The sequence below is a fragment of the Monopterus albus genome, unplaced genomic scaffold (assembly GCF_001952655.1).
Source record: "Monopterus albus unplaced genomic scaffold, M_albus_1.0 scaffold104.1, whole genome shotgun sequence".
Lineage (NCBI taxonomy): Eukaryota > Metazoa > Chordata > Actinopteri > Synbranchiformes > Synbranchidae > Monopterus > Monopterus albus.
Window position 1 is genome coordinate 927,659 of NW_018127984.1, and position 23,205 is coordinate 950,863.

Here is a 23,205-nt window from a genome sequence, read left to right on the forward strand (position 1 = left end):
TCTAGTAACATGTCGTGACTTAAACATAAGAACATATTATGGCTAAGGCTACAGTTATTCACATCATAATAATAATATTAAACACCCTGTCTGCTGACAGTCATCAACTCTTCTCTCTAGTTATCCTTGACCAGATGTACCCTGTAGAAACTCATGAGCAGGCCTAAGCATTTAACAGTCTAACTAGACATCCTATCTCCACTAAACATTTCTAATACATAAAGTATCTATCCAATATCTATCTGACTAAAAATATCTAACAATGCTTAAGTTAAAAGTTTTCCTATTGACATTTTCCTCTGTTGTTTCTGTACTATAGAAGGGAGTATTTGCGTTCCGACATTTTGTTGCTGTACAGTATATTTTCCATGAGGCTCAGCCAACCTGCTTCATTCACTGAGCATTTAAACAGTGTGCCAGAGCTGTAGTCTGCATTACACTGTTCTAAATAAATCCTCATCCCATATGTGAAGTACTGCCAGTTTCTCCTCTCAGTCAAAAAGTCAGGAGTATTCCCCTAAATCTCCCCTACAGATAGTCATACTGTGACAACACAATGACTGCGCACAAGAGACAATCCGCCCTCGATGTTTATTGCACAAACACCAGGAGGCTTTCTCATGCACAGTTTACGGAAGAACCAACTCACTCAATCCCTCTGATTCAATTCAGTTCAAAAATCAGCTTTGGTACAGCTTGTGATTTCCTTTCACTGTTTGCACTTGTATGCTTATTGTGCGTGCCTGTGTTTACATGCAAGCTACAAGTTTGAGATAAATCTGATATACTGTATGTTACTGTCGCTCACACCATATCTTGGGGTACATTTGAAGTCCAAGTAATTGGTGCCAAATTTATGTAACTTAATAAAAAGTATTCTTTTATTTATGGAGTTATTTCCATAAACAGACTGAGCTGTGTTAGTAGTGTTTGTTTGCCTCGTGACAGTCACTGAGTGGAGGCAGGAATTTGGTCATTATTTACAGTTACTTCACTGCATGTGAGATCTGCATCCCTATGTGTGGTAGCTGAGGATATGTTGGCATGGCACATTTCTTTAATAGAGCTTGCTCTTACATGTATTCCTTTCAGATGCACAGACTGACACAAATGTGTAGCAAAGCCTAAATTTGTCAATACACAAAATGTTAATTGAGGCATTTCCCCAACTTAGTTCTGTCATACTGTTGATCATTTTGGCATGGGTAGACAAATAGAACAGACAGGAGAGAGGAAGAAGAGAAAGGGGGAGATGGTGTTGGGGGCGGAGGTGGATTGTTGTGGAGGAAAAAAATGAGGCCATCAGAAAGAAAGTGAATTCAAGAAATAAGATTATTGTGAAAAAAATACTGCACCATCTCTCAGAGCAACACAGGAAAACAATTGTTGACAATAACAAAGAGAAAGTGGGAGTGTTGTTGTTGTGTGGTTTTAAGAGAAATGAGGAGAAAGAGCAAACAGACTTTCTTCCAGTCATTTGTAAAATGCAGACCCTCACACCCACAACCGGTCACTATCTGTGTCTCAAACGATCTGGCAGTTTAGGTGTTTTTTCACACCTTTGAAACTCAGTCTGAACAGGGCCTAAGATGTCCTCCGAGGACAAAACATTAATGAGCAGGGCCTCAGTGAGCCTGCCGTCTTTGAAGTGTCTCTCACACACGCACACATGAGTCAGCTGTCTTCAAACTGTTAGCTCTGTGACTAACAGCATCGTACTGGGCCCTTTGTTTGGAGATTCCCGCAAGACGCACACACGTGCATGAATCACTGTGCCAATATGTAACACATACACAAAAGACTAGTGAAGATAGGAAACACACACTGACTAGAATACACCAGCACACACATTCACAAACATAACATGGATATATGCATATACTGTATATGCACTGTATGTATGCACACAGGAGACTCAATCAGTGTAATTGGTGAAGCACATCTAAAGGTTACCAATTAGCATATTAGCCTAGGCGATGATTGTTGTAACCTGAATGAAGCCAAGATAAACAGTGACCTACACACAGTACATTCTCAAGAATCATTTACAGAGGCAGGCTAAATAGTCTAATTTTATGAAGATCCAGCACCTTTGCATCCTTCCCCTTGAGCATCTATAGACTCTGACATCAAGAACATAAGCCTGAAAATATAAACTCAACAGCAGACTCCAAATGCCCGGGTCTTGGCATAATCTCTTCACTAGACATTAGTAACCTCAGATGGATTGTCTCCACAAATTGTGTCAGCTAACAACAACTGTGGGGGTAGATAAAATGTTGTATCATTATTCTAATTATTTTCATATCATTAATTTAACAGCCGCCCCTTTCAGCAGTTATCCTCGTTCTTTCAGTCTTTCGTCTTGACTATTTCTATGAAAGACCACAGATGATGTGTCGCATACAGCATGTGCTACCACTGCAGTCATCTGCTGGGCTGATGATACTTTACTGGAGAGAAAAATTAACAGAGTGGGAGAGATGGAGGGAACTAAAGTGGAAATCACTGCAGATCTTGACACAACAGTGGCGCCACTTTTATGCAAATTTCAAAATAACATGCATTAACAGGTTGTATATTCTCTCCGATTCAAGTGTTTCTCTCCATCCAAAGAGCTCCCTGTGAACCTCTGTCTTCCTCCTCCTCTCACCCCAAGTCTCTGTGTCACTTAAATGCTGTGACAGGTTGCAGCTTTTATCGAGGTGTATATTTGTGATGTACATTGTGAAGGTTTTACATCTGCAGCCCACACAAGTCCCATAGGGGTGTTACAAGTGGGAAAACATTGCAAAAGATTATGACTTCAAATAAAAACTTTTCATAATCACTCTTCTTTCTCTTTTTTGTTGTATACCTGCACATCATTTATCTTCTCCTGTCTCCTCTCCTTTCATACTCTGATCTTCTAACATCCTCTCCTAGGTGCTGAAGTCCCTCCCCCGTATTGAGGGTCGCCCTGGTGCCTCTCTGCCACCTTTGGACTTCAAGGCCCTGGAGGAGGGCCTCCGTGCTGCGCACGGTGACGATATCACCCCTGAGGATGTGATGTCAGCAGCCATGTACCCCAAGGTGTTCCAGGAATTCAAAGAATTCACTTGTGAGTAGGCAGATCTGATGTTTTTATTCATGTACTGGTGGTAAATTGTTTTATTTGGAACTTGAGTTATTGGTTGATTAATGTATATTTAATCAAATTGGATTTGGTATGTCAAACAAGTCTGGCTCCATGGCATTTGCTCTCTAATATGCAAGTTCCTTCATTCTCATTAGTCGTGTTACTGGGGCTTGAAATTAGCACCAATCGATCTTAAGTCAAGATCAGCCATTGTGCAGAAATGTTTTAAATTTTTAGATTTGGCTTCTCAGGTGTTTTATACACAGGAGACCAAACACATGCTTCAAATTCTGGGAAGAGTACAGTTGAACCCTAAAGGAGGTTCTAACACAGAATCCAGCAGTCACCTGTCATTCAGAAGCAAACTAGAGAGAGATACTTCAGCATGTGCTGTGATGGTGGACAGTGGTTATAGGATGCTGGCCAGAGGAACTGGACTTGAGTGGGAGTGATTTAAAGCAGCCAGGGTATCATTCAGCTGCCTGCATTAATGCAGGCCTAATTATTGCTTTGAGGATTAAAGAAATGTTAGCATTAAAGTGTTAGTCCCCTTTGTGAGGGGTTTTATTTACTTCCTACACCACCTAAGCTGAAGCCTGAAAACACCCCTGAACATGAACTCAGCATTCAGCTCCATTTCTGATATCAAATCCATACATATAGTAGATCAGTTCTGGTTATTTTACACTGTCAACAAGATTTAAAATCATAGTCACTGAATAGTTCCTTCGATATTGCTGTCATGTCTTTTTCCAGCTAACTTTGGCCCAGTGGACTGTCTCAGCACCAGGCTGTTTCTGGATGGCCCCAAGATCGCCGAGGAGTTTGAGGTACACAACTTAACACTCTAGATTTATTTGTAGTTTTATTATCACGATAGCTACAGAAATTTTGATAAAAACAGAATAATGCTATCACTCAAATTCATCATTAACTTTATTCTCTATACTGCCTGGTAGGATATAACATGCAACGCTGCATAGCTAGTTACTGTGTGATGGTGGTCTTCTTCTTCTTTTTCTACCCATTGGGTGGTAACCAGCATTAAAGTGCAGTACCGCCACCTATTGAGTTGGAGTGTCAACCAGATAGTCACTGGCTCCAGATATTGTCATAAGTGTGATATTAACATCATGTCAATGTTTTATTTTTTTTAATATCACAGTTATCAATACCGGTATAACATGACACCTAATTCACTAATGCTGTGATAATGCATTTAATATTAATAGTCATTCATTCATTTAATAATGAATTTAGCTCTTTAGTTCATTCTGGTGTTATAACAGTTAAATAAAGACCAGATATTATCAGCATTACCTGTCACTGCAGATGGCCAGGGTTTGATGTAGTTTGGTGTAAAGCCACAGTGAAGTGCTGATAATACGGTGGGGAGGACAGAGATATTACCACTCCACCAAAAATACAGCAAACAGCATTTCTGATCCCTCTAGCCATCAAATTGGCCTTCCTGCACAGAAATAACTGATTAATTGTGTTATATAACGTTTGGAAGGGAGCCACTGAAAGGCACTGAGGGCCACTATCTCATACCACAGTGCAGCTTAGACATTTGTAAAGCCTCCAAGAGGGAGGCAACTGAACATGCAGTCCAGTGCAGGAATTAGAAAGAGTTGAATTGCCTTGCATGCAAACAAATTAGAAACAGAAACCTTCCCGGAGAGTATTGACTTCTAAATAAGAAACCATTTCCTGTCAACTCCAATAGGTTACATGAGCAGAGTCGGCAGGTTGGAACTTGGTTTCAACAAACATGAAAATACGGTCAGCCAAAATATTTCCAGACGTCTGCTGCGTTGATTGAAAGCTCCTCTCAGAACAAGAGACAGCAGGTTTGAAGATTCATACAGAGCATTTCAGGAGAATGACAGCAGTTACTACTTTGATGAGCAAGATTTAAACTAAAGTGATGGTTCCATTGTAGGTTAGAGAGTGAATTTCAAAGAGACTGTTGAAACTAGTGACGGTAGCCTTTGCGACAAATGTCAGATCAAAGACGAGCTTTGCTTTGCTGCTGAATCACAATAAGCCTGTCACTCAGTTTATCACACAGAACACATACATTGTTTTAATGGCTGTACCACATTCTACCTTATTAACATCTACATTAGGTTATAGGGAGGATTTTCTTTACAATGACACAGATTTAGAGAATCATAAGGCCCGTAATGAAGCATGTGGGCATTCCCTTGGCTTTATTTGTCTGAGGTGTGAACTCAAACACCACAACACGGGCACAGTAAAATACTCACTAGTCTGAGAAACTAGTTGAGAAAAGCAGTCCAGTTGTTGAACATGCTGTTGGAGCAGTGAAGCTGTGAGGACTTTTCTTTTTCAAACTTGGCACATTTGCCAGATAACCAGATGGCAGCAGTTTGTAGCAGTCGAACCAGGAGGTGAGACAGGTCAAAGATGATGGCTCTGACGTTTTGGACTGCGGCACTGTTGCGACTTTGTGTAGTATTTTTGGCTGTGCACTTGAGAAGCAGGTGGTGGTGTGAATGGGAAAATTGTGCCCCCGTACTGCAGGATGTGAGTGTGCACAGTAATACGGGGAGAGGATGGTGAACGACTGGAGTCTTGATGAGAAATGGTAATGGGAGACATCTTATAAAACTGTGTTAAAGGTAATTATGCTGTGTAATAAAGTAGTTTAGGGAATCGAATTCGTTTTTGTTTTTTTTACCTTGAGGAATGGAAGTTATTGGACTGTTTTATTACCTTTGGTGTTTGCTGAAGATCAGACTTTTTCCCCTCTGTTGTAGAGACTCGGGGAATGTGACACTAGTACAACAGTGTATATCTAGGCCTCCTTTCAAATAAACTAAAACATTACACATATAGGCCTGGCTAAAAGTGTTGGCACCCTGACAGCTCACTGAAACGATACTCCATCCTTCCTGAAAAGTGCTGTTTAATAACACTGTGTGCACCACACTGGACGTGGATAGAAGAAAGAAGAGAGGAGATTTGTCTGTGGAGATAGTCACAGCACATGGTGCTTTCAGTAGAATTATAATGACCTAAAACATGCGCCTGAAAGCACCAAGAATGGATGAGAAGAAACAACTGGACCATTCTGAAGCTCTGAATTTGGGCTAGTTGAACATCTATGGAAAGAGCTGACACTCATTTGGGAGGGCGAACACAGGATGCCAGTTATTTCAGAGAAAAGTCTTTTGTCTTCTTCAACACTTCTAGCCACGTCTGTATACATGTATATTTCACACACCTGTCTCAAAAAGACCGTAAAAAAAAACCTGGAGTTATTTTTGCGCTTCTGGTTCCTTTGGCCCAAGGTTTTTGAAAGGGTTTTTGGTTAGATATGTGAAATAAGGTATGTGGTTAACACAAGGCCTACACTTTTTGTTCTATGGCATAAATAACATTAAGTTTAATGCTGTTACATGTTTTAAAACAAGTGGCTAAATGAGACTGCAGACGTTGTCGGGGGCGTTGAACGTCATCCCACCTAACATGGAGACTCAGCTACTCAGTTGTCTGCCTTTATTCCCTTATTGTTTATACTCCTGCACTTGTAAACTACTCTAACTGACCCAGCCATGATCACTGGCTAGATCAGGTCATGCTAAGAGGAAAGGTGTTTGTAGAAGAGGCAAGTAAATAAATTACAAGTTGGAAGCTGTGATGCTGAAGTCATGCAACCGTGGTGTAGCTTGTTCATAGCCTAACAATAGATTTTCTCTCTTCGATTGTATGTAGACTTCAAAAATGATAAAAGTGGTGTTCACTTGTGAAGATTATGTTGCTGAAAAAAATGTTTTTGTCACAGATCTTATTTTCCACAATAATCCAAAAACCTATAGAAAAATCCCATCAGCTTTTTGTCAAGGGAACCACGGTGATGCTAACCTATAAAAATGCATCATCCCTATGGCGCTCTGCCATTGTAGCAAACTACTGATGTTATTCATCTGCAGTAAAAAACAGAATTTCTCTGTAAATTGAAGCATTTACATAGAAAGTTGCTATTTATTTAAATGCAGGAAACCCTGCTTCATTCTTTAGATAATAATTCACCCTGGAATTGATTTCCCACCTTTAAAGGCATGCTGTATACACTGTAAGCAAGTAAAGTAGCTGAAACTGTTTTCTTTTCTGGAAAGGCCAGAACCCCTCAGTGTTTATGCTGAAGTGATGCGTGCGTACAGCCGACTGCTGGTGTATTTCTGCTTTGTGGCAGAGTTCATGTATCGTCAGTACCTGAGCCTTTTTAGACAAAAATGTACATATAGGATCTTTTTTTTAAACATCTGTCTCAAACAGAGAAACTTCACTTTTTTCCCAGGTGTTTTAAAATCCACTTTTTGACAGACATTTAACATTTTGTGAAGTTTCGTATTAAAAGAAAACGTGGACAGTAGAGCCATCACTCCATTCTTCTTTCAGCTTTTATATATCTTGAACATTGTTACCAAAGCTCAGGTGAAATGTCTTTCAGAAGGTTTATCTGCGCATTGATGAAATAATCATTTCCACGACATAATGAAAAGGAGTATACATTCCCTTCAGCCACCTGCTACCTTTCACCATTTGCACCAGGCTCCTTGTCTAGACTCTGCATCAGTCAGGCTCATGTACCAACCAGCATTAGTTGTAGTCCCAGTAAAGCCCTATCCGACATTACTCATTATAAATATCCATCTCCTTTGCTCTTAGGAATATTTTCCTTTGATTCTCTCATGAGAAACACACGTGCAGATTTGTCTAACAGTGATTCAGAGCAGCTAAAGTCAACCATGTTTAATTACTGCTCCACTTCACTGCAGCAAAAAGGTTCCAGACTGCTGTTAATTGATTTTTATATTACAGGGGTCATGGGGAGCACCATTACTCTGCTGCTGTATTATTATTATCAAAGAATCAGGAGCTGCATTGATTGTGCTGATCTAGTATTGACCCTAAAGACCGGGCAGACCTCCCACCCTCCTTTCTTATCAATAACCTCAGGGGGTGCAGTAAGTTAGAGATCTGGAACAAGACCCACAGTTAGACCACCGACCACGGGTAAGAGTAAATCTTTAAAGGATTTTGATAGACTCCTTTAGATTTTGAGTACATTAATTTGTTTTGAAGCCACAGTTTGGTGAGTGATGCGATGTTTCAGATTCCTACAACAAAACGACTAACAAAAGCTGCAGCTGTAGAGTAGGAAAGAAAGATTTAATATCCACGTTCCAGCTTGCCTGTGAAAGAACTTGTTTATCCTGGCTTTCAGTGGCTCATTCAAACTTTTTCCAAATGCCAAACTGTTATTCTTAAATCAGTATTCACATCCCCTTCCTTCCGTTTATCTAATCTGAGATCTGTCAGAATTGTTGTCATTTTTAGAATGATTTGTGCTCAACATCAGTCATCTCCACAGAGACAAACCTCCCCTCGTTGTCACAGCGATAGGAACTCCCCCCTAGATCAGCTCCAATTGGCGGTATGGGGCAAGAAATAGAATGACAATATGTCAAAATGACCTGCCACAAGCAGAAGAAGGTTTCTTAGTTTTGTTTCTTTTACTCTGAAGAATTCCACGGTGGTTCTTGTATTTAGAACCAATGATCTCACTGTTGTCATTTCTCATCAGTTCATTTTTACTAGCGCTCTTTATGAAAGTAGGCTCAGGTCAGAATCTAATGGGATCCAGTACAACAGTCTTACCATAAAGTCTGCTATAAGGTACGATGCCTATAATGTTTTGCTTTGTTGACACTGTAATAGAGGTGTTAAACTACATGAAATGCTCAAAAATGAGCTGAAAATGCAAAAACATAGACATCACTTGAGAAATCGAGTTGCTGGAGACACAAGGTCTGAATATGTGATCCCCAAGACGATTTGGGTGTTAAAAGATATTAGAGGCACTGTCTGCCAAGTGAATGGCAGCTGCTGCGACCGTTCAGATTTATTTTCTGCAATTGTATGGGACAGGGGTGAGGGGTTCCTTATTTCATCTTTCTTACTGTCTCATCACACATTTGAAATGTCAATATGATTGATCTCACAGCACAGCTGCTGTCATCAACCTGTATTTTAGGTTCATTATATCAGACAGTGTAGTGATCATAAAATTGTAAGTTTGTCTGTAGCAATGGCTTGGTTCTCCTGAACAGGAATTTCTCCCTCCATCTTTGTCTGGGTCTGGATTCATGTGTGTATACATGCATTTACTGTAGGCTGTATTCTAAAGTGGCTTTCAGGCTTCAGCTAGAGATGCAGGTCTGTAAGGAACAGACCTGGTATTTAGAGGAGCAGACAAACGGAGTACACAGAGCATCTGCAATTGTGTCTTCGGTCATTGATAATTGATCTGATCACCAATCAACACAACCCTAACACCAAGTATATCCGCAGTAAATCCACAGTGTTACTGTAGGAGCAGAATACAGCAAGTTGCTCATTACAGATGACTCTTGCAGTACTTGTGCAACTACACTATTAGCTGTATATTTGAGACGTATTCTATTTATGAGCTCTTGGCAGCTACTGTGTGAAGCACATAGTGGAAATCTTGATCAAAACAGATTTAAGCACCTAATCTTTCTGGGCGCTGAGCTAGACATAAAGCTGATGCTGTGGGAAGGAGATATAAAGGCTTTCACAGTAGCCATTCGCTATTGTTTAGTTCTTCATTTCAAGCCTTTTGCAAATACAGTATAAGGGCCTTATCAGCCAGCGAGTGAACAGCAAGCTAAGAAGATTCTTCTGTTTGCTAAATGTGGTGGGAGGACATAGCCACTACACTTGCACCTGTTTCTGAAATTGCTCTCTAAAGATCATATGACCGGTATGGGCTATTTAGAGTGCATTCATGTACACATACATACTGTACACCCACTCAAGGGTGACAGTTCTGCTGTCATTCACCCACACATCTAGACAGCACAAACAGAAGAACAACATTGACTTTTCTGACTTATGCTTATGAGTCACAATGGTATTAATCGTGTTTGATGGAATTATAAACCAATTTTCACAAACGTATACCCAGTCATACAATCTCCTGACAGTGCTAATGTGCTCAGACACAACACATGGAGGCGTGTTCAGCGCCGTAATCGCATGACTCTGTCACAGACCACTCAAGTCATTAATAAAGTCAGACTAGTTTCAGTCAAAGAGACTGTGGCTCTAAATGGATAAAAGGTTGAATTTGACATTTAAAAAAATCTAATTCAAGGAACTAACTGCATAAACAAGAGGCCACAGGCTTATGTGAGGCCAGTGTGGATGAGAATACATTAGATACATTGCAAGAGACCCTATTGTAAGTATGGTAATAAGAAGCGAAACAGGAGGAGGCTGGAAGGTTATCTTGGGTTTGATGGAATTTTAGCAGCTTTGAATCCATTTATTTAGTGTGTTTGATGGTCTAGGGACAATAAAGATGTTTACATGAGAAGCATGTAATCCCCCATCTTCGCTGTCAGTACTTTACCACAAACATTGCATTTCAGTTATGCTGTTGACTTAACTATGCACACATTTTGGAGGGTTTCTGACACTCAGACATGTCAGTTTCTCTGGTAAACAACTGGAGCTGTGTCCAAATGCCATGCTACATAACAGTTCTCAGCAGGTATTAATTACATAGTGTATTCACAATAAAAAAAAAGGGGGGCAATTGTGTAAACTTAAAAAGGCAGCATGCAAGAGTGCTTTTAATACTCTTATCAGCCAATGCAATAAACAAAGGAAGTGGTAGAGCTTTAGCAGCTGCAAAAAAAATCTAAATATCAGCTGGCGGTGAAATATCTATGGTCATAAATGAGGATCCCGCTCATTGGCAATAAATATGTCTGTTTCAGGTATCAACACAGCACACTCAACATGTATTTTTATCTCTGTAGTATAGACCAACATGATACACAATCCTTCCTGAGATGTAGTATATTTTTCATGAGCAGAGGAAATGTAGTGTAGAAGCCACACAGTTGGAAAAGGAAAGACAGTTTTGTTTTGTGGTGTTTTGTTTTTTTGCAAAGAGCTGCCAAGAGCGTGACAAAACAGCATAAGCTGCAGAGAAATTCGATGTAAAGAAAGGTGGAGAGAGATGAAGACGGAGTGCTGAGGAGAGAGCGAAAACATGCAAAGGAAAGTTTTGTTACCAGATCCAGAGTGAGGGAAACAGATGAAGAGTCAGAGCGCCCACAGAAACAGAGACGGAATGAAACCGAGATCAATACATACCTGCAGCAGCTTGTATTTTTGTCTTTCCTCTGACTCTTAGTTTGGAATATCAGTGGAGGCTCAGCAGCTGAGATGTCAATGTGAGAAACAAAAATGATTACAGGGGGAAGGCTTGAGACAAAGCGGTGGGTAGACAGAGCACAGGAGAGACGGACAATAGATAAAAGGAGCCAAAACAGGCAAATTAATAATGGAATGAAAGACAGAGTGGCCCCAGAAATAGGCAGCAAAAAAATAATACAAAATGGAAAGCTTTCACACACGGGAGAACTGACAGAGATTGAAAAGCCAGAGAGAAAAGTTGGAGAAATGGAAAGACAGAAAAAAATTAGTTTCCAACCACTGAGACGAGATTTAGGAAGAGGCGTGAGATAAATGAAGAAGTACAGCGGCCAGCGTCAAGGGAAAGTCCAGCGAGACAGAATGCAACGGTGACCAGAATTGATATGAAGAGGGACGAGCCGGTTTGCTGTAGAAAGAGAGGAATAGGATGTCTTTGTACTGAAACACAACTTCTACAGGTGGCAGGTAACGTCACACTGGCTGGGGAAATGCTTCACATCCTCTAGTCTGCCATCTTGTCTCATGTAGAGCTTATATCTCAGGTTGAAGTTTGGTGTTTTTAATCGATAAATGGCTAAAACAGTTGTGCTTTGGTGTTGTCTTCACATCTAAACTTAGTTCAGTTTGTTTGAACCATCTACTCAACCTGAAGATTGTCAAAATGTAAATTTGTTGGAACTGCACTGATGAATAAGTCCTTTACTGTCCATGCCTGTTGTTGTTTAAAATACTGTTAATATAGAAAATTGTTGACCTTATCCTTTAATATCTCAGTTTTTATTTTCTGACTTTACATATAATGCTTTTGTCATTATGTTTTTTTACATGGTGTTGTTTTGGCCAGGGCGCCATTGAGAGTGAGGTTTCTAGCCTCATTGGGTTTTCCCTGGTAAAATATAGGTTAAATGAACTTCCAGACTGAAACTGCCTGAAAAGAAGCTTCTCTGTTTGCTCCCAAGCCGACACTAATGCCGTGTGTTTGTGGTGGAAAAGTAAAATAGACCAACCGGAGGATTCTGCAATATTAGACGCATATTCAAAGGCCAAACTTGCATTAATTCTGCCTGCGGGTTGTGAGAAAGCTTGCGAGCAATGACTGTAAATGGAATTCTGTATTACTGGAAGATCATTTCCAGAAGCATTCAAAAAAAGGGGGGGGGGGGGGTTTTTTTTCCCTGGGGCCACACTCTCTTTGGAGGTTGCCATTAAAAAGTAAATGAAGGTTTGAAATGATTTGATCCAGTCCACATGAACTGAACACAGTTATGGTTGAATCATTTATCAGTGACTAAATATTTCAGGAGCAATCTCTGATTATTGTTGGTTCTGTTATGACAGGACCCTATAGGCCTTTTTCCTTACAGTTTACAGGTGTAAATAACAATGATGGTTGAATTCCAGTGTCCTGATATTGTGCTTGCTGGTTTACAGGGAAGTTTATTAGTAATATCTGTGCTATTTCTACTAAGCCACCGTGTCTGCTGTGAAAAGTGACTATTGAGGAGCTGCAACATTTCTTATTCAAAACATTATTGTCCCATAAGGTTCATTTGGGTTTCAGACTGAGTTAAAAACAAGCGTAAAATGGTGCATTACTTGATTGATTTATTAAGCCATTTACATGAAGTGAGGCTAATTGAGTTCCTTCATGAATTGGTAACCTCTCCATGTTTCCTTGTCTTCCAACACAGTGCTTGCTGGGAAACACTGCGTCCTATAGTGACGGAGAAGGAAACATTGCTCATCTCACTCCACTAGCTTGACTTTTTTTTTTTTTCACCAAGCTCTGCATTCAGTTTTTATTGCTTTAGCTGTGGGCTTGTGAACTGAGCATCCATGTATTCATTTCAATTTCAAACACAATTTCTGCACCTGTTCCTCCCCTCTTACCCTGCTCCTCCTCTACTCTGTGGCTTCGTTCCCAGGTGGAGCTGGAGAGAGGGAAGACCCTCCACATCAAGGCGCTGGCGCTGGGTGACCTGAACAAGGCCGGCCAGAGAGAAGTCTTCTTTGAGCTGAATGGACAGCTGAGATCTGTGCTGGTTAAAGACACTGTTGCCATGAAGGTACATAGAGGGGATGGATGGAAGGAGGTGATGTAGGGATAGGTGATGGTTGACAGAGGGAGATATGGATATATAGTGGCAGAGGAAGGGGGAATGGATCAATGAAGAGGGGTATGGGTTGGTAGATGGATAGATAGATCTCAGGACAGGTGAATTAAACAGCTGACTAGAAGAGGTGGGAGGAAGGTTTTTGTGTGATATGCCTATGTTAAACTGATTTTATGACAGCACAATTGGTGATCATGGGTGATTTTTATTCATAGAAACAAATGGCTGTGAGGGGTAGATGGAAGCTCAGCAGGGAGGAAAGTTTGGCTGGCTGTTTGAATGGCTATATGGATGGATGATGGATAAATGGAGGCAGGGGGTGAGGGGATGATTGAGTGGACAGACGATGCGTGACATCTCCCTGTCCCTCCACCCAGGAAATGAAGTTCCATCCCAAGGCTCAGAAGTCTATCAAGGGCCAGGTGGGGGCTCCCATGCCTGGAAAAGTCCTGGAGGTCAAAGTGAAAGTCGGCTCCAAGGTTAGTTTGTTAATCCACTTGTCCGCTTTGTTCTCAACATTTCAGTTATCAGATTTGATTACCTTGGGTTAAAGAATCTTGTAAAAGAAGGCAGTTTATGTGGAGGGGAAAAAAATAACCCTCACATACTTTCCATAAAAATACAGTCCACATGACTTTACATATTTATTACAGTATTAATACAGTATAACTGTTTACTATGTTGATGTCAAGGTGAAAGCCTTGGCACAGAACCTCCCCCTGTGCTTGTTTTGTCTTTTCCTCCCCTGGGAATACAGCACTGATATGTCTTCAGAATGATCTGATAACACAAATCTGTATGACTATTTGCCTAATATCTGCTTGGCAACAGACTGTGTGAGGGGTTATGAGCTCTGCGCATCTCAAGGACACTCGAGCAAAGGCATAAAAATAGACAAAGAAAAGAGCTCAGGGCTCTCAGCCGGCGACGGCTCTGCTTGTTGACGCTCGGGGTGCCAGCCTGGGCAAGTGTGAATAAACCCAGAAAGACCATTTGTCTTGTTTGTGAGTTTTTAGTTAACAGACTCCACCACAGTGTGTATTTTCTTTCTTAACTCTAGTAGATCTAGACCTCCAAGTGGTTTTATGTAAGCTCATTCATGTATTGTTTGATTAGTTTCCAAGTCAATTCCTGATTTTTCCATTTTCAGTCAGTATTTTAAGTTCTTGCATCGAACATGGGAGTTTTTAAGTGTGCTTGCAGTTGTTTGTTTAAAAAAAAAAAGCCTTTATGTCCTATGTGTTGAGTGTACTTTTCATGTGAACCTTGTACTACAGTGACTATTCGGTGATTTGTACAACTATCTTTGTCGTGAAAGGTGGAGAAGAATCAGCCGCTGTGTGTCCTCTCAGCCATGAAGATGGAGACTGTGGTCAACTGTCCAGTGTCCGGGACTGTTAAAGCGGTCCATGTCACGGCCGACTCCTCCCTGGAGGGAGATGACCTGATACTGGAAATCGAGGAGTAGAGTAAGAGGGCGGAAGGAAGGGGGAGCTAGACAATCTGATTCCAGACGGTGGTGAGAGGTGGAGGAATGGGTGGGGTGAGGGGTTTCAAACAGGAGGACGCAGAAAAACAGGAATCCTAAAAAAAACCAACTCTATTCTGAAGCTGAACTGCCGGACACTTTGGCCCCTAATTTACACATATTCAGTTTGGTTACACATCCAGACACCTGATGATGCAACAACCCTAAATAATGTATTAAATTGATGGGAATTCCTTATTGAATTGTCCCTCTTATCAAAGTCTGTTCTTCCCCAAGTGTTATTTTGAGGACAAAAACCATCTGAGATTTGCTAATGTCCTGCCAACTTCTGGAAAATAGAATATTATATTTGTATTGTGATACATTCCGTTAGGCTAACACTAGTCTTAAATGTGATGATTTCTATGCTGTGAATGTTGCCTGATGTATTAAACCTGAGTAGGTGACTAAATGTTTTTCATCAGCAGGGCTCAGACAAAGGAGGGTCAACTTTAGGATACATCAACAAATCCTTTGTTCATTTTTTAGCGTGCTCGCCTTTACAAGACATTATCAATCTCTGACACTAGTCACAGTGCATTCTGGGAATGTGCAATCACTGCTGGCATTTAGATTTGTCTTCAAATGTGAAATAAATAAAAGTGGTTCTTGGAGAAAGAGCACAAAGCACACAGGGACCGAAGGAAAGAAATCACAGGATTTTCTACATTGTTTTAGATAATCAGATATTTTCACAATAAGAGAAGCACAAAAAGCACGTGGCACAATTTGAGGCCTACAGGGACACAGATTTACAGACATGTCAGGTGTTGCACCAAAGTGAAAAATGTATTCTGTTGCTGTATCAGTTGTGTGGCTTATTTTTTTAAAGATCTACACTGGTACTGCGAATGTTCCCCACTCACACCTGTCTTTAAAATCCCAGCACAGGAGTAAGTCACAGTGACATTATTGAAATGAAGCTGCAGGGCACACTGAAAACTCCCAAACAGGATTAGAGATGTGATTTGTACAAAGTGCCTTGGTTTAGATGTGACTGTCTTAATCCAAAGCCAGCTGTAGGGGGGCCCAGCTACACCAGTTCAGTCTTAAGGTGGCTTCCAGGTTTTAAGTTTGATGCAGGAAGTTTTCAGTAGTGGCTTCACACTGTCTCTTCTGAACCAGGCAGAGATTATGGCTAATGGCGTTCTGTCTGTAATGGGGATTTTAATGCTAGGTCTAAATGGGATTACATGTTGGTATAACGGAGGCTTGTGATGTTATTTTCTGAGGCTCTGCTGATTAATTTATGAATTAATTCTCTGTTAAATGATGTGAAATTACCCAGACTAATAAGAGACTCTGGAGACTCAAAGTAGCAGCAGTCAGCTTCCTGTTTGTAATGCATGTGTGTTTGCATAAATGAGTCCATGTGTGTGTTCAAACTAGTTTTAAGACTAAGTCAACCAACCAGTCCCCATAATGTTGCACCTCCATAGCTAAAAACACAAAGAAATGAAATATTCATACACACGCACTTATGCAAACTATTCACGCCAACACTCCTAGCCCTCAAGCGCTGCCTGGATCAAAAGAAAAGGAAATCACAAATGCTGAACGGCGGTGTGGCTACGTCTCCATGGTAACGCCATGTCCAAAACATTTAACAGCCAGTGACCCTTCTCAGTTGTCAGATGATATTAAAACACTGAAATTAAACCCTTACAAGATTAGTGTTTGTTTTAACTTCACCAGTGTCGGCTTACAAGCCGTTTAACAATTTGAGGGTCGTGGACCTTAAAGTGATCTACGCTGAACTCGGCGTGTAGCTACAATGTCCTTGTGATACAGTGAAGCAGAGAGTGATCGGGACAGTGAGCCAGAAAAGAAACCACAGCATCTTACTTTCCAACACATCAGCACACCAGAGGACATCGATCAAAACATAAAACTGGAGCGTCCCTTTTGTATTTCACTGGATTCTTTCCAGCGATTTTGCTCCATTACTTCTGAGAACGAGTCACCTTGTGAACTATGCATCAATACTGAGCAGTGATGCCGTGTTTGATTAGAAGGCTGATATGTCTCCTCGCTCTCCCAGCCTACTGCCATGCCTCACTGTACCTCCTGGCTGTATTTCAGTCTTTTGAAAGACACAGAGATGAAGTGGTGGGAATGTAGGAATGAGAGTTTTTGATGAGCTGCTGCACAATAAAGCAACATTCCCTCCTCTTCTCCTTGTTAACTCTCCCCACTCATCTGCTCTTCCTGTCTCATCTGTCTGCACAAACACCTGTTCATCATGTTTTCCTCTCTCCTTCCTTCCACAGTGTGAATTTGCACATGTAAGATGATGGAATCCAACTCATGCAGTAACCGTGTTTCTCTATGTCTTAGCCAGCAGCTATTCTAACAAACTATGCTTATGACAATATACCACTGTTCAGTGTCTGGGGGGGGAAATGAAGAATAAATCTTATAAAATAAAATAAAAAAGGTACACACAAGCAGGGAAATGTTATTTGTTTAAGAAAGGGGGGATATAGTGTTCTTGAGCTCATGCATCTAAAGGTGAACTGTCACAGAGTATGAAAATAGGGTTTGTGACATTTCGGTTTTCTATTGCTTTCATTTGCGTGTTTTTATATAAGCAACCAAACTCTGTTATTTCCTCAGTTTAGTCGGCATGGCCAGCTACAGTCTCAAAACATCTCCATGGAAGCTTCATCACAGACTAAACAAGTTGTCAGTGTTAATTTCATTGTCTTATTTCTAAATAATCCTACTTGAAACATTTTACTTTAATCATTGTCATTTACTAATTAAGTTTACATTTATTTCTTCAAAGTTGGGGCAAGTTCTAGGAATGAGTAAGAACTGGAGTGCACAGACAGGGAAACGTAGTAATAAATAGGAGATCTTTGTTCTTGTTATAGATGTGCTTACAAATAAAGTCAACTTGAACTGAATCTGTGCTGTAGTGTGTTGCATGTTTCCCACAGCAGAGATCCCTGAGCACAGCAAGAGACAAGGACGCAAGAAAGCAGAGGTGAAACATGTGCAAGTCACAAACAAGTCTGAAGTTACTGTGGTGAGAATCAAGTCTTAAAGTCTGATGATCTGATAATGTTATCAAGTATTTAAGACTGATTCAGACTGATACAGCTTTCTAGCTAATGTTTGACCAGCCATTAAATTAGCTAGTGTACACATCCACCTGCTTACCTTTCTCTGAGTTTTGTCGTGGCAGATGAAGTTGGATGTTGTGGTGGTTGTGTCACTGCTGCAGACTTGGCACACCGCTGTTCTCTTTTTTACTACTGTCATCAACAACATAACCCTTGAATCCACATTATATTGTTCTTTATTCTTGTTAGTCAAGCAAGTCCTCACATTTGCAACTCAGGTCTGACTCATGTCAAGTCATTTGACTTGACTTCGCCACCTTTGCAAGAAAGATTCAGCTCTGGTTTGTGGTTTTCAAGAACAAACCCACGTGTCCCCTGTTACCTATCAAGCTGTCAAATGGCAGCTCTTTCTGAATGCGTCCAACTAGTAATTACATTCCACTAGTAAATGTTCGAGTGAAAAGAGCTCTGTCACAAGCCAAAGCCCTGATGATTAATGCAAGTAATTTAATTACTCTGTACAGTTTTCTCACACTTATTACCACAATGTGACAGGCATGCTGGATTGTCTTCGGGTTATTTTACATAACTATGCTTATATTATTCTCTCAATCCACCCTCCCTGCTCATCAGAATTCAGTTTGTATCTGGATGTGTTGAGGGATTTTATTTGTTTGGTGCTTTTCAAACATTCCTGTTGTGCCTGGATGTGGATCTATCCTGACAGCTTGCTATCTTTAAAAAGGTTCAATAAATCTGATTAAGAACTGATTAACCACACTGAATCAAGTCTGTCGCTCAACTGGCATTATCGACCGGCCCACCGCTTCCACTGTTAGCTGTGTGATCAGTGGGTAGATTGATGTAGCAGACTAGCTGACATTCTCAAGCTCATTGTATGGATTGGGGGAAGCTCAGTATCAATAATAACAATGCACCGCTCAGTGAAATGTTGCTATGGCCAGGGTGAAAGAGTATCTTAATTGTCAGTTGAAATCACCAGGGCCATCTTGTTATATTCTGGTTGTCGGGGGCGGGGGGGTTACCAACCAAGATCAACCTATGATCTTGGTTGGTTTGCTGATGTCACAAGAAACAAACTATAACATGAACATTGAAAACAGCACTGCCTGTTTTTAACAGGTTTTTGGTTCAGATGACATTTCCACGAATCCTCCATCTCACGTGTCCTTCAGTTTCTGCTTTTTAGTCAGAATACTGAATTAAGACAGCAGATGTCACACAATTCCCTGTTTTATGAGACGTAACCTTTGTACAACTGACGGTGCCCTTGCAGAGATTAAAAAAAAAATAAAAGCTTCTATTTTTCAATTGAAGTACACTTATGAATGGCTTCCTGTGGCTTTCACATGCTGTCACAGTGTCGGCAAGATGCACACTATTGATGAATGATGAGCATTAAACCTACATTTGCAACAATGAAAAGAATCTTAAGTTCTCTCATAATGAGGCCTCTGGTGGCTTCCTTGTGGTCGAAGCATTTGTGTTTCCGTTGAATATTTATGCAGTAATAATGAACACATTAATGGAAGGCCTACTAATCTACAATAACAGATTAGTGTGTTCCCTGGCAGTGGAGAAATAAAGTCATTAAGAGAAAATTGGATTGTTACGAACATTCAGTTCCATCTTTTGATGCGTGAAGCACAACTTTAAAAAGACATTTTGAAAATTAGGCTAAACTAGCTCCTAGCTGTATTCCCTGTTGGGTCCACTCTATGGCCATCAGTAAGCACATATTAACATACATAATTAGTTGTTTAGCAGCCTAGTGACAGCACCTATTACATTTATTGTTAAAAGGTACCGTGAGAAGTTCAATTAAACATTTATTTAATTGAACATTTTTCACATCCAACAGTTTTATTTTAATCTGTTATTTAGTTTTAAAGATTGTTTGGTCTCTTAAAATGTGTAAAATAATGGAAAAAATGTCCATCACTGTTCCCTGGAGCCTAAGGGGATATGTTCAAGATGCTTCTGTCATCTGACCAACAGTCCAGAGTCAAGAATATTCACTTTAGGGCCACAACTAATGATTATTAATTTGAAGATTGGTCTATAATGTAAGAAAATTGTAAAAAAAAAAAAAAATTTTAAACTCACCAAAATGTCCTCAAAGCTGATGTTAATAAATTTTCTCAAGACCAGAGTGTATAACTGATTAAAACACAAAAACATCAGCAACAGAAAATCGAAAGTGTATCCAACTCATTGCACTTTATAAAACTAATTTAAAAGAATCTCCAATAACCACATCAGTACCTAATAACATCTTACTGAGATTTCTGAGCTACTGTAAAAGTCGACCTCCAGTCAGCTAAGTTGCAGATAGTCATGATTTCTCTGTTGTTTTCTGACACGGTGCCTCAAGTACTTGCTTTGATGGGGTCCCAACATCGCAAGAGAAGCAAACATTTTCATTTCCCTCAGTCCCAAGGTCATGGGCTAAATTTCTCATTTGGATTCCAGACTGAAACTGCTTAATAACTGCTGGCTCTAATCTATAAATGAGTGCCAGAGTTCAAAACCCCTTTGTGGCTTTCTCTTTGCTCATCAAGCACCTGCTGGGGAGAGCTGGAAAAGTCTTGGCAAGTCTACATGTCGCACACATAGTGGAGATGCTCTGTGAAATCCTGGCAGGGCTGTGTAGCAGCAGCTGGCCAAGGCGTCAACTTTCTAACCTGTGCTTGAGTTTCTTACAGGGACCACAGGGCTCTGCTGCAACTTTCCTCTCTAATCCCTTTGCTGCTCGCTTGGCTGTAATCCTCCTGCTTGAATAAAGACAGAATATGCGAGGAGGCTGGGCTACATTGTGTCTAAGACACACGGGATGGGCAGCTCTGTTGGCTGCTAAGCTCCCTGCCAATCAGCACAGCCAGGTTCTGATCCCTACAGGCACTTTTTTTTTTCCTGGATGAAAAATACTTTTGATTTTATACTGAGTGATTCTGATCACTGAAAACAAGCCAGACACATGAAATAGATTGAGCCAATGTGATAGATGTATCAAACACACAACTTTCAGATGAAGGATTCTGAGCACTTGCCTTCCTCTGTGTTCAAAGATCGCTTGTGAAGATGATTCTCCACCTGCCTGAGGACCAGGAGCCAGGGGCTTTCAGGTGACTAAAATCTGTCAGAGAAACTTCCCTCACGGCATGTCTCAGGTAATGCATTCAGCTCTGCTGAATTCCTTATGTTATAATGATTTTGTAACTCGCAGTGTGCATGCTGCCGAATATTCAGGATGTGTGTTGCAGTACTGAACGTAGTTAAATTAAAGGAAGTGAGACACACCTGCCTGTACTCTCCTCTCAAACGCAGACCCCTCATTAAACACTAGCACAGCAGCACATCACAAAGCCATGGACAACCTTAAGAATGACAGGCTAACAATTCACACATTAATTAATCAGACAGATCAATGCTGTGTGCCGGCTGCACTGACAAATTCAATTTCTAATGAATGCATCAAATGGACATCCACGACACTGATCACTTCCTGTTGCCCTTCCAGAGTCAATCCCTGTCAAGTCCTTTTGATGCTATAGCCACTCTGACACCCTGTATTGATGCAAGTGTGTATGTGTGAGATGAAGACTAGGATAGAAGAATGTGTTTATATTGAGTGTGTGTATGTGATGAGAGATCTCATTAAGTACTAAAACTCCTCCACAGAACTGCTTTAGCCCCGGGTTCCAAAAACAGCACAAACGCACAGAGCTGATGCATTTTGTTCCTTGTTTGAACACACAGAGGCTTTAAAGTGTGTCTCGGAGTGTCAATGTGTGTCTGAAAGTGTGACCTCTCTTTGCCACTGAGGGCTTAAAGCGTTCTAGCTCGAATCAAAGCACTGCAGCAAATATAAGAGGGAAACTGAAGAGCAGAAACAGAGACGCACACACACACAGTCAGACAGGGAGGATTCAATGCGACAGAGCCACAGCGAGCTAACAGACAAGAGCAGAGAGTTGCTCAGACTGCGACACAGAGCCAACCGAGACAGGAATTAAAGAATTAGAAAGCAAAAAGTGGTAGAGGATCAAAGACCAGGAGCCAAATCAATCGTCATGTTTTATTCACGTGCATCAGAGACACAGAGCCAATCACCTGATGTCTGATGAGCACCTACAATTCCCACCTTGGTGTCAGAAATATTGCTCTGTTACCGTGGCAACAGACATGTTCAGGGCAAGAGAGTACGTTGTTCCAAAAGAACGAGCGGACTAAGTCATCCTCTCTCTTGCACACAAACGCGTCTGTGCACCTTCTGTTCAGCAAGTGACAGAGATGTGATTTCTAAAGATGTCTGAGCACAGATGTCCACCTTTATATCAGTTAAAACAAGTGATGCATGTTACAGTAGCTGTCTCCCACCTGGTAATCCAGGCTCAATGTACGAGCGCTCCACCTGTGGCAAATGTCATCTTCTATGAAGGCAAATTTACCACAAGGCCTGGAAGCAACATCTGAAACCACTTGATTCGATTTCTTTGCTAAGCTGGGGGGGTTTTCAGTCAGAAGCAGCACTTCTTCAACCAGTGGTGCTTTGTGATAGCTGACAGGCATGGAGAATGTTTCACACTTAAATATGTACATACAAGCTCATAAATTTGATGCTGATTTTGTGCACATACACAACACTGAGCTCTACATCCTCCCTGCTGGTTCACTGCCTGCTTTCCCCAGTTTAGCTCCCCCTGTCTGCTGTACCCAGTAGTAGCATTTAACTGATTATGAATAAATCTTAAATCACATGTTCAGTGGTTATTAATTGTTTTCACACTCAGGTTTGTGCCAGAGTATGACATAAGCAGATCCACACAACCAAAATAAAGTCCATGGTACAGTATGGTCACAATAACAACAAATGCTTCTAAGCTAAGAATAAACTTTATTCCTTCATCATAGGCCCCACCCCTGATATGGCATGTGAAATAATTGCTGAGATGCCAGTGAAATCCCATTAAGATAGCACATTGTTACTGCTCATTTTTGTATGACAACACAACAAATCACACAATACAGATGCCAGCTCTGTAGCACACGACCCTGTTCCCTAGATAA

The 23,205-nt window shown here is 40.8% G+C and overlaps 1 protein-coding gene across 1 annotated transcript in view; it reads left to right on the forward strand.

Moving 5' to 3' along the window:
* pcxb (pyruvate carboxylase b) overlaps positions 1-17,539 on the forward strand; it is a 294,075-nt gene extending 276,536 nt beyond the window's left edge. The window contains exons 24-28 of the mRNA XM_020610143.1: positions 2,926-3,100; positions 3,875-3,948; positions 13,330-13,470; positions 13,896-13,997; positions 14,837-17,539. Of these exons, the coding sequence (XP_020465799.1) occupies positions 2,926-3,100; positions 3,875-3,948; positions 13,330-13,470; positions 13,896-13,997; positions 14,837-14,986 (642 nt within the window). The 3' untranslated portion in view covers positions 14,987-17,539. The remainder of the gene's footprint in view (positions 1-2,925; positions 3,101-3,874; positions 3,949-13,329; positions 13,471-13,895; positions 13,998-14,836) is intronic.
* Positions 17,540-23,205: the final 5,666 nt, after the last annotated feature.